Source organism: Lemur catta, chromosome 3 (assembly GCF_020740605.2).
Source record: "Lemur catta isolate mLemCat1 chromosome 3, mLemCat1.pri, whole genome shotgun sequence".
In the NCBI taxonomy this organism is placed as follows: Eukaryota; Metazoa; Chordata; class Mammalia; order Primates; family Lemuridae; genus Lemur; species Lemur catta.
The window spans coordinates 114,917,186-114,933,097 of NC_059130.1; the positions used below are offsets into that span (position 1 = coordinate 114,917,186).

Sequence of the window (15,912 nt, forward strand, 5' to 3'; positions counted from 1 at the left end):
CCGCCCCTCAAACCCTCCTGTGCACCTAAGATCCGAATGCAACAGAGAAAAGGCCCTTAGAGATCTAATCCAAGTGGCAGATGGAAAACTGGGTCTCAGGACAGAGTCCTGCCTTCCCCAGGACCCCACAGCACGGTGGCCACGCCATGGGGTCTGAGCTGTGTCCCAGATTCCCCAGGGCTCCCTGCCCCTCCAAGTGCAGAACTAATGCCCCTCTCGGATCCCAGCTCCCCACCCTCTCTCTCCTTCCTCAGTCTCCGTGGATTATGATCCTGGCACACTGTGGTCAGGGAGGGAGGAAGATACAGAAAAAAAAAATTAAAGGAAAAACATCCTTTGTGAATAAATGTTTTTAACATAGTCTATTTCAAACAGGCTTATATTATCCCTCCCAAACCAGGCACTGCAGATAAAAAAAAAAACTGGCAAAATAAAAGGAACAAATTATTCAAGCCCCAGGGGAACCCAGGCATTCAAATAAGATTTCAAATGACTCTCCTTCCATTAAAACTTCTGCTGCAGTGACACTCCGTGGAGATAAGGCAGCGTCTTCACAGGCACCGAGCACTGGGGCTGCCTTGTCCCTCCAGGGCCAGGCCCCACGCAGCAAAGCACGTGGGGTTCAAATGGGAGCTTCATCTGCCCTTAAAGCAGGTGTCCACACGGGTCGTGGGCACTTCCCAAGATGGCGTAGGTGCACGGGCATGGAGGGGTGCACGTGGCCTGAGGCCTGTTGGGGAAGCACCTTAGCCCTCCGAGGGCCAGAATTCTCAGCCTTCCACCAGGGACGGGGCAGCTTCTGCCCACAATCCCTTCTCCACCCTCCAAAGCCCTTCTGGCCACCCAGGAACATCCAGCAGAGGCTCGAGCACCATCAGCATCAGAGCCGAGAACGGACGGGCTAAGTAGAAGCCTGTGCCCCAGAGCCACACCTCCTCCCCACCCCGCCCGCGTCCACCCCTGTCCCTCCAGAGCCCTCTCCATGCAGCAGCCTGAATGACCAGCTCAAATGCACATGGGGTGTGACAAGGTCCAGCTCTCAATGCTACAGTAAACAGTTCCCATCACACATCCCACGTGCCTCGCCCTGGCTTTTAAAGAAAACCTGTGACCCCCACCCTCTGAACCACCCACCCGCCTACTTCTCTCCCCTTCCTCCTCCAGCGCTGCCACCCTGGTCCTCCTCTTATCCCCACTTCAGGACCTTTGTGCAGGCTGATCCCACGCCTGGACCACTCTGCCCAGATCTCTGACGGCACCAGGTGTCACTGTCTCAGCAACCCTCCCTGCCGGCAGCCCCGACGCCCCGCTCAGTGACGGCCGCACAGTGCGACCCTCCCTGTTGACTTGCTCCCCGTTTCACGTCCACCCACCTCTCAGAAACCTAAGGTCCTCGAGGGCAGGGACCTTTCTGTTTTTGTCACTGTTTTTTCTCTCATGCTTAAAATGACTGCAGAGATTCGATAAATGGTTTGGTTCTTTAATCAATGAAAGCCAGTGACAAAGGTCCTGACTTCACTCCAGAAATGTTTTAAAACCTATTGGAAATATATACTTGTCTATAAAAAGATCACACCAGAAACAAAGCCAGAAAGTAAAACACAAATGAGTCCCCACCATTGGATGGCATCAGCAACTAGGAATTCTGGGACGTCACGGGGGATAATGGCTCTGACTGGCAAAGGCACGGGCCTTTCAGCAATTCCAAAAATGGACAAATAAAATAATTACAGCTTAATGAGTGTGGCTTGGCAGACAGAATCTTGCCAAGCTGAGGAAGCAGAACGGACAGGGATCTAGACTGGGCTTTGGAGAGAGCCTGCCCAGGATCTAAGTCCCAGATCTGCCCCTTCCTGCTGTGTGACCTCAGCCAGGTCCCTGTGCCTCTCTGGGCCTCAGAATCCTCAATGGTCTAAAGAGGTTCACAACAGACTTATCTCGCAGGGTTACTGTGAGTGTGAAATGAAAAAGATGTATGTAAAATGCTCAGCAAAATGCCTGCCGCACAGGAAGCACTCTGTAAATACCCATAGTATTATGGGGTGCATGGGAAGAAGAAAATAATATAGGTCTCTGGTTGACAATCAGTTTAGTCCAACCTGCATCATTTTGGGGGGTAACAGTTTGATTGAGATATAATTCAGTTACCACAAAATCCACCCTTTTAAAGTATGTACTTCCCTGGTTTTTAGTGTATTCATGGAGCCGGGCAACCACCAGCGTTATCCCATTTAGAACATTCTCATCACGCTCACCACAAACCCTTAGCAGTCTCACCCACTGCCCTCTCCTCACAGGAGTGGAATTTACTTTCTGTCAAGTCCTATCATTTCACAATGAGGAAACTGAGGCTCAGAGAGGGGAAGTGACTGGTCCAAGGTCACACAGCAGAGCCTCAGGACTCAGAACTCCAGCTCCAGCTGTTCCGCCACTGCACCACCTCCCTTCAGCTCAGAAACCTCCGTGTCCCCCACTGACCCTGAATGCATGCATGTCCTTACACACCCCAAGCCTCAGTGCTCTACAGCCCCATCCCCCAATGTGCTGTCCCTGGGACTATACTCACGGAGTCCGATTTTGGCCAAATGCAACCTGTTGACCCAGGAGATCTTGCTCAGTGGGTTGGGAGTGATGAAGACCACCATGAAGCTGATGGGGCGGCCGGACCTGCAGTGAGAAGGTGGGGAGCCTGAGAGTGGGGAGCCCAGTGCCCAGAACCAGGGCCTGGCTCCCAGGGACCGTCACCCAGTGCTCCCTCCAACCCATGTGCCCTGCAGATAGAGGGAGGTATGGCCAGAGGATCCCCAAAGGTGGTCAAAGAGGCTAGTGGCCTGGCAAAGCCTCAGCCCCTGGGGGAGGAGTCCCTCCACCCACTGTGGCCCCGGGAGGGGTACCCGGCCAGAGTGGCCGGGCCACACTCCCCAGCCCAGCCCCAGGAGCCTCTGGCTTTGTGCCTGGCAGAGCCTCTGCAGGCTGTGACTCCACTTGGTCAGCCAGGGATCAGCTGTCCACAGGCCTCGTCAGACACCTTACATGTCTGACCACGAGCCTCTGGAGGGAGGAATGGGTCTCGCTTGGGTCTGTCCCCAGCACCTGGCACGGGGCAGTTGCTCAGTCAGTGTTTGCTGAGTGGACACATGAACAAATGAAGAAATGAATGAACAATGTTGAGCGCAAGCTTGGGGCAGCTGGAGGTTGCTGCTGTCACCACACTGTCCTCTCGCCTTGGAGCAGCAGGGACCCCTTTGGAGTCCTTTGGGTCTGTGCCGTCCCAGCCCCGGGAGGTGGGCAGGGTGGAGTCTCCACCCTCCGGGGTGCATGGGGAGAAGGGGGCTCAGAGAGAAGGGAGCTGAGCTGGGCCATTTGCAGGGAGGTGGCAGATTCCAATTTGAGCTCAAAGCTGCTGATTCCCGCACCCAAGCTCCACAGCCCTGTCCTACACAACAGTGCACTTCCTTCTCTTTCCTGCAGCCACTGTGATACTCTGTCCCCACCTTCTCCCCTCCCTTGGGAACCAAAACCTGGGCTCTGAGACCCTCACTGCACTGGCCTGGGCTTCAGAGTCAGACCCCATCAGGACCCAACTCTGCCTTTTCCTGTGTGGCCTTAAGCCTCCCATGCAATTCTCTGAGCCTCGTATTCTCCACCCGTAAAATGGGGACAAGACCCACCTTACAGAGCTATGGGAGGATCAAAGGGATAGCGTTCCCCGTCCCTGCCAGGCCAAGCAGCTAACTCTGTCACCAATTCCACAAACATCAGCTGGGGCTCTATGCGCACGAACTCCTGTGGTGGACATCTTGAAGGTGGGGCAGTGCTGGGGGGAACAGGGGTCCCCAGAGAGGAGACCCAGGGTCTGGCGTGTGGGACCACACAGTCTGATATGACTGTAAAGGGCACAGCACAAATGGGGCCAACCAACGGCAGAGTGAGTATCCTAACAGTGAACCAGGCTTACCCAGGCGATGAACATGGTGTCTAGTCATTCATTCATTCATTCATTCGCTGTCTTTTCATGAGCACCTACCACGTGTCAGGGGCTGTCCTGGACACAGCCCATTCTTGACGAACAGGATGGCTCCAGGTGACCCCCAACCTCCCCGCTCCACTGGCCCTGCAAAGGCAGCAGCCCTCTCCCCTCACCCCCTCATCTCACTTGTCGGGTTTCCCGGGAAGCAGGAGCCTGAGGCGGCACTTGTTGGCCGAGTGGATCTCCTCCTCCTTCACCCGCATCAGCCTCTGCAGGGCCAGGCACCAGTCTTGGGCCACGGTCATGTTCAGGTTCTAGGTTCAGGAAGCCAATGAGGTCACCACACAGCCCGCTGACTACCCCAAAGCCACACCAGATCCTACAGCAATCGCAGCACCCAGGAGGGGAGCACTGGGAAGAAGTCCTGAGCCGCACTGGGTCTGCACGTCAGCCACGAGCAGGAGGCCAGCTCCCCGTGCTCTGGGCTCAGATCCCACCTGGTGGCCCTGCTCTGAGAGGGACCCACTCTCCCAGCCGGCTTCCTCTCCAGACTGGGCAGAGGCACCGGATGGGGCCACATGACCAAATGGCCACTATACAGAGAACAAAAAAAGTTCCCAGGCTCTGCTCAACCTGAACCATGGGCCACACACGAGACTTCTAAGTAGGAACGTGGAGCTTCAGCCACTACTGCTGCTTGTGGGAGCTCAGAAGCCAGGGGCACATCAGGGCCTGAGCCAAGAGAGGGGCCCTTCCCGACTTGGCCTTCTAGACGCTGCCCGCAGGAAGGCCGCTGCCGCGCACCTGGTAGGTACCGTGCAGCGTGCTGATGAGGAGTGTTATCTGCTCCACCACGGCCAGATCCTTCTGCAGGTCCTGCAGCTCCTGGAAGAGGCGCGGGGGGCCGAGGTACACCTTATCTGGAAAGAGAAGAGACCCAACTCAGCCTAAGGGTAGAGGAGGCGCTAAGAAGCCATGCATAGTGAACAAGAAGAGCTGTTGCCCTGGGATGTGGCACTGGAGATCCGGAAGGAAACATCCAGTTCTCGCCCTGACAGAGCTCCCTGTCTAGCTGGGAAGACGGATCCACACAGGTAAGGTCTAACACCTGGGATCCAGGCCACAGGCAGTCTGTGCTCACGGTCACAGGAGACCACAAGACCAAGAACCAACTGTGCCTGTGAGAGACAAGGACCCTGCATGTGGGGGGTTCTCCTGAGGGACAAGAGCATGTGCAAAGGCACCGTGGCTTGAGGAAGCCCCAAACAGCGAGTTGTTCAAAGACACACTGAGGACATATTATGTTCTAGAGTCTACGGCAGGATTGGAGAGACAGCAGCAAACAAGACAGAGATGACGGGCCGGGCAGGAGGGGTGGAGGAAGAAGCAGTCAGTTAACAGCTGCAGGTGGTGGAAGGTGCTGGAGAGAAAGGTATCAAGGCGGTGGGACACGGATGGAATGAGAGAGCCCAGATCTCTGGGGGTGATAAAACAGAGTACCAGGGGTACAGGGGTGGGCGGCAAGAGACAGAGCAGGAGGGACTGGCAGGGCCAGACGAAGAAGACCCTGAACGCCCTGCTAAGAACTTGCCCTGTGTTCTCTAGGCCGTGGTTTCTCAAGCTGAGCTCATAGGAAGGGCTAGAGGGGTGAATGGGAAGCCTTATTCTGGGTTTTCATTTAGATGATTGTCTAAAACACAGATGCGCATGTTCTGCTGCGTGATGTCAGGGCTTCCGTGGATTTTGGTGCTTGAATGGTCCCAGGTAATAAGCAACGAGCAAGGCGGGCTCGCGATGTGGCACAGGGCTCAGGAGGGCTCTGCAGCGCCCCACAGAGGGGAGCCGGTGAGAAATGTGGCCCAGGCACAAGGTGGCTTGGGCACGAGAGAGCGGAAGAACCTGCATCACCAGAGTGCCATGTCCATATTGAGAGCAATTTCGTTTCAGCAAAACAACGTCATCCATCACATTAAATTAATGCTGTTAATTTGAATTTTATTGCTTTGTAGCTTTATTTTTATTCAATTTGTGATTTTGTTTTGGTTTTATGGTTGTTCAAGGGCTATAAGCATAAGGAGTTGATTATAGCAAGTTCTGTATTTGTATATATTTGAATAACAATATGATAAAAAATCATCTGAGGCCAACTGGGATTCGGCAGGAACCCTCTCCCCCTGTGGAAGGGCCCGGCAGTGCCTGACTCTGGTTTGAGGAACACGGCTGCAGACAAGTCAGAGGTGCTGAAGGAGGGTCCCCGGCACCCCCCCAAGGACTGGGAGGGAGGTGTAGCCTAGCGAGGGCCGAAGGTGCCCCCGAGGGAGGTGAGAGTGGCAGGGGCCTTCCCAGCTCCTCCTGCCTCACAGAGCTGGGGAGAGACGGCGTCTGCGAGTGGCCACAGCTGTCGCAGCCCAGGCCCTGGGTGGCGAGAGGGGATGGTGCAATCACTCCTCAGAATTTCCAGAACCGTAGGCAGCCTGTGAGGTGCCCCCTGGGTCAGGCAGTGGACAGAGGGGGAAGTGAAACCCGAGTGCCTTTCCTGTCATGGAAGGTGCTTCTGGGCACATTCCTTCCTGCCAGCCCTGCAATTTAGTGGCCTTCATGGATTCTAGGAACGTTTATTAATGCCTGGCAAGTGCTATAGTCGCACTAAGGGGGAGAGATCAACCAAATGATCACCAATAAAGGGAAACATGCAACTGGCAGGCGTGAAAGGAAGGAAGGGAGGCAGCTCAGCCGAAGGGTCTGCAAAGGCTGAGGAGGCGCCATTGAGCTGAGCGTGATCCAGGAGGGAACTGGGACAGGGCCCGTGTCGGGAGGGAGTGTGGCCCATCCAGGAGCCCAGAGGCCAGTATGGCCCAAGCAAGGAGAGAAGGGGCAGAGTGAGCGGAGGTGGGGGCAGGCGGGGTGCCCCCAGGACGAGCAATGAGAGCCCCCAGGGTCGGGGGTGACATGCTCTGATCTGGTCCGTACTAACCTGCATTTTGAAAAGCCGCCCTGGGTGGGTGGAGGTGGACAGGAAGGGGCCACACGTAGGGGAGGGACAGCAGCCAGGACACCGCTGCAGCAGGCCAGGGCAGCCAACACAAGGTGGCAAGAAGCACACCTGTGCACCCTCAGGGGAAGCCATGGCTGTGCGTTTTGGCCCAGTGTGGGGGCTGCAAAACCAGCAAGAGCCTCCCAGCCAAGTCACCCACCAGCCTGCGTGCGGGTCCCCAAGCTGAGTCAGCCCGGCTATGACGGGCGGGGTGAGGGCAGCAGGGGGGCGCGTACTTACTCTGGGCCTGCCCCGAAGCAGAGGCCTTCTTCGCGCCAGCGTGCTGGATGAGCACGTTGTCCTTGTCGTAGGCGCCGCCGTCCTGGCCCACCTCCACCACTTGCACCTGCGGCAGCGCCGTGTTCCACTTCACCACGTACTTGGGCCCCAGGGGCACCAGGCTGCTGATCTCCAGCTGGCCCCTGCCGGGACAGAGAGGACGCAGCGCTGAGAGCCCGCGGCAGCCCCGCGCCAGGGCCAGGCCACAGCACCGCTCCTTGGCACACCAGTCCAGCCAGGCTGCACGCAGCCCAAGCACCAGACCTCAGCCAAACCAAGCCAGGCAGAGCAGGGGCCCTCGCCGGGGCAGAAGCGTCAGGGTGCCCAGGCCCCAGCCCCAGATCCAGAATCACATGCCCCCAGAGCCCCTGAGCCCCCTGAACCCTCTAAACCTACCTGTGGTTGGCAGGCCTGAGGAAGAAGACAAGAAGGAAAGGAAGGTTGTTACTGTGACTGATAGATTTTTATGGGGGCTGAGACCAGCTGGGGACTGGCCATGGGCTGGGTGTCAGAGTGGAAGGAGGGCGGCCTCCCGGGGGGTCACGGCATCAGAAGCCAAGTATGGACAGAGGGGACCACACGGAGGGCCTCCCGGGCTGGGCCTTCCATCCTGCCTCTCACAATAGCCCTGCCAGGAAGCCGTACATAATCCCAGACAAGGACACGGATGCCCAGCCCAAATCACCCAAACTGTTCCCCCAAACTGGGCTACTAGCCCCCCATGCTAGACCCTGAGCAACATGAGGGCAGACAGGTGTCCGTCATATTGCTGGCCCTACACGGTGTCCAGGATATAAGCGGGGCTCAAGAATTATAGTGCTTGAATGAGCAAGTGAGTGAATGAATGAATGAATGAATGGGTCGGCCAGGAGCACTGCCCACACCCGTCTGTGACACAGCCTTCCTTGTTCGAGTCCCCCACCAGGGCACGAGCTCCCAGAGCAGGGGCTGGGTCTTGTTCAGGGCCACGAACTGGACAAAGTCAGGGCTCAGTAGGCGCCTGGTGGACTCACAGAGAACCAGGCAGGTGGCGAGTGAGTGCACAGGTCCCGGCTTGCTCCCCGTCCAGGACACGTGATCCACAGCCACAGAAACCCCCAAATCCACTCCACAGGTGTGCACAGACGTGCACATGCTGACTCTGGGTGCAGAGTCGGAATCAGCCTCTGTAGGTGCTATCTCTACCTCCCCTCCCCCGCATGCTCAGCTGGGAGGTGGGGGAGCCAGGCTGGGACTGTTTGCCCTTCTGGATCTCAGCTATCATTGCCACATGGTGCTTCTGTGACGCTTTGTAAAGTGTTGTCAAATACTGGGAGCAGAGATTCTCCTAAGAGCCCAGCTAGAAAGGACACAGCTGGAGTTCTCAGGGAGCACTTGGTTGAGGGTCCCAATCCCTGACGCCTACAGAGCCACGCAGGGGGTGCGAGTGGGTGAGCTGGGCCAGGCGGGGAGGCTGACGGATGGCAGGGCACGAGCCCCAGCTCCAGGCCTGTGGCCTTGGGCAGCGTGGACCCAGAATGTCGGATCTCCTAAAGTTTAAGAGAAGCCAAACGTCTCAACCTCAGTGTGGACTCCCTGTGTCAGGCAAACACGGATGCCCAGAAGCCTGATGCAACCAACACGCCACCAGTTCACAGGCCCAGGCCTGAAGTGTCACAGCCTCGCCCCACTCCGGGGCTCCGGCTCTCTCAGGCACAGCCTGGCAGCTGGGCTCTGGGCATTTCCACGACCTCTGGCCTAGAACCAGGAACCAGGCTCCTGTGGGCAGAAGACGCTCTGGGCTATGGGGAAAGGCACAGACTCGTGTTGAAAGAATGCTGTAATCTGGCCAGAGGAAAACCGATCTGAGTTACAGCAGCAGGGATTTGGGCTGGACACAAGGAAGAATCTCCTGAATACCAACGTGGTCAAAAAAGATTATTCAGTTACCAACTGCCATGTTTCAGAGCAGACAACTCTGCACAATGGACGTCTGTCTGCCCAAGCCTGGGGCTGCCCATGGCCTCTCCAGGCACTTCCCAGTGCTGGGACCAGTGGCAGAGCAGGTCGAGAGGGATGGCAGAGAAAGCGGAACATCGGAGGCCTACATCGAACCCACGTGGGCCTCCCCACAGAGCGGCCGGCCGAAGAGACCAGAGTAGGACAGGATGGGGTCCCCAGGGTCTCCCCCAACCCATCCCCAGCTCAGGCCCACTTACTTGAAGTTGATGTTGGCACAGACTAGCATGTCATTGAGCAGGAAGACCCTGCGCTCCTTGGACTTGATCAGCTGCCCGCGGTCACCATACACGGTCTCCGTCAACGTCTCACACAGGAGCAGCTGCCGCTGGCCCGAGGTCAACAGCTGGGGAAGGGGACAGGGGAGGTCAGCATTGCAGCCCAGGTGGCGTTACCTTGCCAAAGACCCAGATTCTCCAACGGTGCACAGGGAGACCCAGGCTGGGAGAAGCAGAGGAGGAAGCGGGGCCCCTCCTCGGTCCCTGGGTGACGAGACGCACTGGGGAAGCGGACCAGACAAACATTCATTGTGTTCTCCACTCTGGGGAGCCTGACCACTCACCCTTGCACCCACGGGGCCCAGCAGCCAGCACCCCTTTCTCAGGTGAGCCAGCCACTCCCTGCGGTGATCCTGCACGACCACCACGGACAAGGACACAGCTCTGGAGTCACAGAGACCAGCTCCAGCCCGGCCCCAATCCTCAGTGGTGAAGCCCTCAGGCAGGTCACTTCACCTGCCCAAGCCTCAGTTTCCTCAGCTATCAAGTGGGTGCAATGACGTCTCCTGATGAAATCACATAAGGTAACGAACGGAAGACTGGGTCTGACTTCACGATTTTCAGAGCCCAGTGAAAAATGAAAATGAAGACCCTCATTCAGAAGTTATTAACAAATTTCAAGACAGCCACAGTAGGACACTAAACCAAGCCTGGGGCCCTTCTGGGCACAGGCTGTGTGTGACCACACAGGTCATGGGCCCTTGAGGCCAGCCCTGCATGTGGCACACAATGGGCACTCCACAGACAGCCACTGTCTGTGACGGTCTCTGCCGTGGAGAGGCACGTCCTTATGCAGGGGACGCCTGGCCTGGCAGTCAGTCCCGGCGCTAGACCCTGACCTGCCGAAAGCTTTGGCCCGTCTCGCCTCTTGAACAGCCTCATGCCAGGGTTGGAACGGATCTGCCAGTCCACAGTGCACCCTCTGAGAAGACCAAGACTTAAGCCCAAGGCATCAAGCAGGCACGTGCTGAGCTCAGGGTGGACACCAAGACCCTTCTGCTAGCACAGGGACCACCAACCCATCCAGGGACCCAATGGGAAAACATCCTTTTTCCTAACAGGGATTTTTTTCAGGGGAGGGATACTCAGCAAAATTCATTCCCCAAACCTGTGACTCTGATGACAACCACTCTTTCTCCCTTCCTTCCCCATCCTGGCTGGGAAAGAGACAGATCACGCCAAAGCCTCCCCTGCAGAGAATGCTGCTGCTCTCCAAAGAAGCACATCTCTCGAGTCCACACACAACCAGAAGTCCGAGTGGGACCAAATGCCTGCCGTGCGCTGGGAGCCCCGGGTGGCACCCACTATTCCACATCTCACTGAGTCGGCTCCGCAGTCCCCTCGGTGATCCCCATTTCCCAGATGAGGAAACTGAGATTCCAGGGCTAACGTGACTTCCAAGACCCAAGCCCTGATGAAATGACAGAGGGTACAGGATAGAGCTGAGCCACTCCACTGTCCCCTGCACCGTGCAGCCAGCACACAGTGTGACAGGAGCCAGGGGAGGCCCCACTGGTACTGACACACAGGAGGACTCAGAGTTCTCCAGGGGTCCCCCATGCCACTAAGGCTGGGATCCCCCCACTGTTTCCACAAACGAGCTGAGCACCAGCTCATGAAAACACTACTCAGACTCTGAAGACAGCAGGGCCCCCACGGAAGGCTGCCAAGTGTGACATGACCCACAACGTGGAAGAGGAAAGTCCCCTGGGCTCGGGCAATCATTCCCTGCCCCTTGAGCCGAATTAAAAAAACAAAAGAAAAGAAAACCCGGATATTGCACAAACATCCCCCTGGAGGCTCCTGAGTAGGCCATTTTGAAATAGCTGGCATGGTTCCGTTTTGGGCTACACTCAGTTTCGTTTCCGCTTCTCCCTGGGTGATGGTGACAGGGACATCACTGAACAGGTTTTGGAACTGGCCGGGACTGCCCAAGGAGGGCCCCAGAGGGGGAAGCGTGGGGTGCAGCCCACCACACTCTTCTCAACATCCCACACATATCCAACTCAGCCCCACTCGACAGACAGAGAAACTGAGGCTCAGAGCCTCTGATCCCCTTCGTGACATCAAACAGGCCCCCCTGACCTCCAGCCAGTGCCCACCACAGTCTGCTGCCTCGGCCTCCACGGGACAGAGCGGAGGAGAACAGAACAGCCCTTCCCAGGACAAACGCTACAGGATTTATTTCCTTCTGCCCATGGTCCTTCCCACTGCGGCTGCACAGAGTATGAGCCACAGCAAGAGAGAGAGAGAGAAAGCCTCCTGGTCACAGCCAGGGGAACTGAGGGCGGGGACAGAAGGAGAAACTTCCTGAGTGCAAAGGCCAGCACAGGTGGCCATGGTTGGGCTGAAGCCTTTTTCTCCAGTCACATTCCAAACTAGGAAGCTTGTGGGGGACGGCTGAGTTAGTCCTGCCTGGAGGCAGGGGGTAGGGGAACGACCTCGCCCCTCACTAATGCCCCCCCTGAGCGGTCCTGGACGGGGACATCCCCCAGGAGAGGGCTCCGTCTCCTGCCTGCCTTGTCTTTCCCAGCCCTATCCACCTGGAGCAGGTGAAGCAAACCCAGATGCCTTCGGGGTCAGCAGGTAGCATCAGTGGAAAGAGATGGGTAAGGATGAGGGGAGTGGACAGCCACTACTCAGGTGACCAGTGCCACCCAGGACGGAGGGCCAGCGTACTGGCTCTTCCAACCCTTCCAAAAGACCCACAAGTCTGAATTTTATGGGACATCTCACTTCTATGTTCTTAAAAATACTGCGTGGGCCCCAAAACATACCTGCAGCCTGAGTTTGGCCTGAGGCAGAAGAGCCGTAGCGTGTGGGACACCTGAAGCTCAGCGCCTCAGCCTGCGGGGTCGCGCCCCAGCCCCACTTCCCAGGGCTGTCAGGAAGGTCAAAGACGGCGGCAGGCCAGAGAGCACGCTCTACCGCGAAGTGCAGGCCACGTGGAAAGGGCTGCCATCTCTCCCGCAGTCCTTCCTGGACCATGGGAAAGATCCTCCCCATGTCACTGAAATAGTCCCCCCGGGAGCTGCCAGCCACTGGCCTTCACTCTGCATTTGGGACCCCACAGGGCCAAAGGGCTCCCAGTTTCTTCCCCAGAAGCTTTGAACCTCTCCCTATGACTCCACACAGTGTCCCTTCTCCAAAAGGCAGTCCTGCAATATGCCCAGGGCAGGGTGGCCACCCTGACCCATCCCGGCCCACCTCCACCCTCCCATGGGTGAGCAGGGGGAAGGGGGGCTGGACCTCCCAGAGATCCAGGTGCAGCTACAGGCGTCTCACGTTGTGTGCTGCCAGGGAAACAGAGGGACTCCAGTGACCAACAGGTGACTCGGTGAGCGACCTTGTGCTTCAGCACTGGATTCTCTATGGACTCATTTGTAAGTCTTTCAAGATTTTTTCCCTAGAATGTTCCTAAGCTGCAACCCCAAAATGCGGCATGGATTTTTCATCTTTCTTCTTCCCTTGAGGACCCTCAGGATGCTGCTTTGCCGGCTCCCTCATTCTCCTGCAGCAGCCCTGGGGACCAGCTGCTACGAATGCTCCTCATTTCAGAGGGAACAAGTGGGGTTCAGAGAGGTTGGGTGATTCCCCTGAGGCCAGGCAGCAAGCACCGTGGCAAAATCTGGACTTAAACCCAGATGCTGCTCAGAGGCCACTTGTATAACCTCAACGCTAAGCCATCATTTCTGGTGTCTTCACTGGAAATTACACTGATGAGCAAAATCAGCATTTATCCTAAAATAACATGAACAGTAATCAGCATGGGAGTCCAGTCCCGAACCCAATCCTCAAGGTCGGGTCCGCGGGCTTGGAAAAGCAAGGGCTCCCCGCCTCGGAGAACAGCGCCACCTGGTGGGTGGCTGCGGGGCGGGCGGCATGAGCACAGGTGAGGAAGGTCGCAGAGCAGGTGCGGGCGCGCAGGTGGGAGGCTCTGAGCTCACCTTGTTGAGGCTGCTCCGGTCACTGACGCTCTTGGTCAGCTGCTGGATCTCGGCCACCTGGTCAGCCAGCCGCTTCTGCTCATTCAGCTTCTCGGCCAGCGTCTCCAGCTCTGTGAGGGCCAGCTGCAGCGACAGCCTGTCGGGGTGGCCCCGGGGGGTGTTCTTCAGCATGTCCTGCAGGCCAGAGAGCAGAGACTGAGAAGCCCACCCCACGGCCACCCTCCTGGCCTGGGGCAAAGCCTCAGCCTGCAAGTCTCCTACGCACTGCAGGTCTGGGAAGGGCCCAGCTGGCAGCCAGGACAGACGGTGCCAGACACAGAATGAGACCTCAAGAAACAGCCGATGAATGGGAAAGAAAAACAAATGTGTAGATCTCTCTGGAAATATACCCAAAAGAACAGAAAGCAGGGTCTCAAAGAGATATTTGTCCACCCATGTTCATGGCAGCATCATTCACAACAGCCACAATGTGGAGGCAACACATCCCCCGACGCATGAATGGGTAAGCAAAACGCAGTGTGTCCACACGAGTATTAATCAGCCTTAAAAAAAAGGAAGGAAATTCTGACTCAAGTTACAACACGGATGAACCTTGACGATATTATGCTAAGTGAAATAAGCCAGTCACAAAAAGACAGACATTGTATGATGCTACTTACGTGAGGTGCCGAGAGTTCTCAGAGTCACAGACACAGAAAGCAGAGCGGTGGGAGGGGTGGTGAGTTGCTAACCGGGTAGAGTGTCAGTTTGGGAAGATAAAAACGTTCTAGGATGGGTGGTGGTGATGGTTGCACAACAGTGTGAATGTGCTTAATGCCACTGAACTGCACACTTAAAAATGGTTAAGGAGGTACTAAATAAATAAAAGCTCGATCATGCAGTGATGAACGACAAGCGGTGTCCTTACATCAGAGCCCACTCCCACAGCCTGGCACCTCTGAGGACAGACAGGAGAATGCCACTGGACCCCTCAGCCTGGCATCCACCCTCTCAGCTCCCTGGTGGGAGACACCCCCTCAGGACCCTTGGCAATCAGGGCAGTGTCTGAGCTCTCGGGTCCCTGTGTGGGACTAGCGTGCCCTCGGGCATGCTGAGCCATCCTCAAGCTGAAGCCTGAGCCGTCCAAGGCACGTTGGTTCACTGAGCATCTCCTCCGTGCCAGGAGCCCTGGGATTCCACACGCCTTCAATCCCTTCCCAAATCCCGGGCTCATGCCCCACCAGCCACTCAGCATTTCTCAAGGGGGTGGGTGCAAAACAAGCTGCTGATTGTGATCGGTTTCACTCTGAGAGTGGAGGAAAGATGAGGCCAGAGCCCCAAGCAGGTGGGGTGGTTGCAGGTCCTGGACAAGAGCCTGGGCCTCCTTCTTCCCACGCCAGGAGCCCCCACCAGCCCAGGCTGCACCCGGTGGGTGGCAGTTGCGGGAATCTCGGGTGGTACCTGAAGCAGGAGGATGAACTGTGGGAACCTCTGGATGGGCTTCACCATCAGCCCGTAGAGGGTGACGCGGTCCGGGCTGCACACCTGCCGCCGCTGTTGGAGACAAGGTCCCATCACTCAGCGCCCCGGGGTCCAGACATGATCCCCGTCCTGGGCTCCTCTCCCCAGGCCCCGGGTCCCTGCTCAGCCTCGGGGGCCTGGAGAGAAGAGCCAAGGGAGGTCCCTGATTTCACAGCCAGGGACCCCTCCCACCAGCAGTGCCCTCTGCACAGCCCCTCACCCTCAGGAGACTAACACAGTCATTTTAAGGGCTCTGACCTAAATGCACGACTGGAAAATCCAACAACTTATTCAAGAGGTCAGACTTCTAGAAGTAGCCAAGGCAACCATTCCTTCCACTTAAATTAAACACAGGCGGGCCTAGGGTGAAGGGCGGGACACATCTGTCCTGTCTCCTGCATCTGTTCAGCCCCCCACTCACACACCTGTCATCTTAGTCCTGGCCCTCGTCCCCTACAACCCTACAGCCTCTCCATCAGCCTCCACTTCTGTCTGCCCAAACTCAAATCTCTTCAATGCCTCCCCAAGGCCTGAAATATTACATCCTAGCCCCCGGTCTGGAGGCCCAGGACCACCCAAACCGCCCGGCTGCCTCTCCGTGTGCACACTCAGATCTTCCCTCCTGGACTCCCCAGCAGGCAGCACTGCTCCCAGAGTGCAGCCAGACCTGCCCTCCCCGACCTCCTGCCTCTGACCTTTGCCCCACTGTCCTTGTACCTGGAATACCTTCTCCTCCGTCCCCAGCTGTCACAATCCCACCATCCCCTGCCAGGGCCATGTCAGATGGCACCCCCTTGAGAAAGCCCCTCCTGACCCAGTGTCCTCTTAGACGGGGACAGTGGGCTCCCCTGCTGAGGCCCCAGCATGTGCTGTTTGTGCATCTGTGCGTCTCCTGGCACCCGGCCC

General features: G+C 57.2%; 1 protein-coding gene across 12 annotated transcripts in view; it reads right to left on the reverse strand.

Annotated features, from left to right (window-relative positions):
* The window catches only part of ARHGEF10L (Rho guanine nucleotide exchange factor 10 like), a 138,484-nt gene that overhangs the window by 47,274 nt on the left and 75,298 nt on the right, over positions 1-15,912 (reverse strand). For 8 of the 12 annotated variants that reach the window (XM_045548582.1, XM_045548581.1, XM_045548579.1 and 5 more), the window contains 8 exons: positions 14,947-15,039; positions 13,507-13,680; positions 9,482-9,627; positions 7,680-7,694; positions 7,245-7,426; positions 4,775-4,890; positions 4,157-4,284; positions 2,567-2,667 (listed from right to left, as the gene is read on the reverse strand). In XM_045548582.1, the coding sequence (XP_045404538.1) occupies positions 2,567-2,667; positions 4,157-4,284; positions 4,775-4,890; positions 7,245-7,426; positions 7,680-7,694; positions 9,482-9,627; positions 13,507-13,680; positions 14,947-15,039 (955 nt within the window). The remainder of the gene's footprint in view (positions 1-2,566; positions 2,668-4,156; positions 4,285-4,774; positions 4,891-7,244; positions 7,427-7,679; positions 7,695-9,481; positions 9,628-13,506; positions 13,681-14,946; positions 15,040-15,912) is intronic. The other 4 variants (XM_045548583.1, XM_045548585.1, XM_045548588.1 and 1 more) reach the window with 1 other exon arrangement.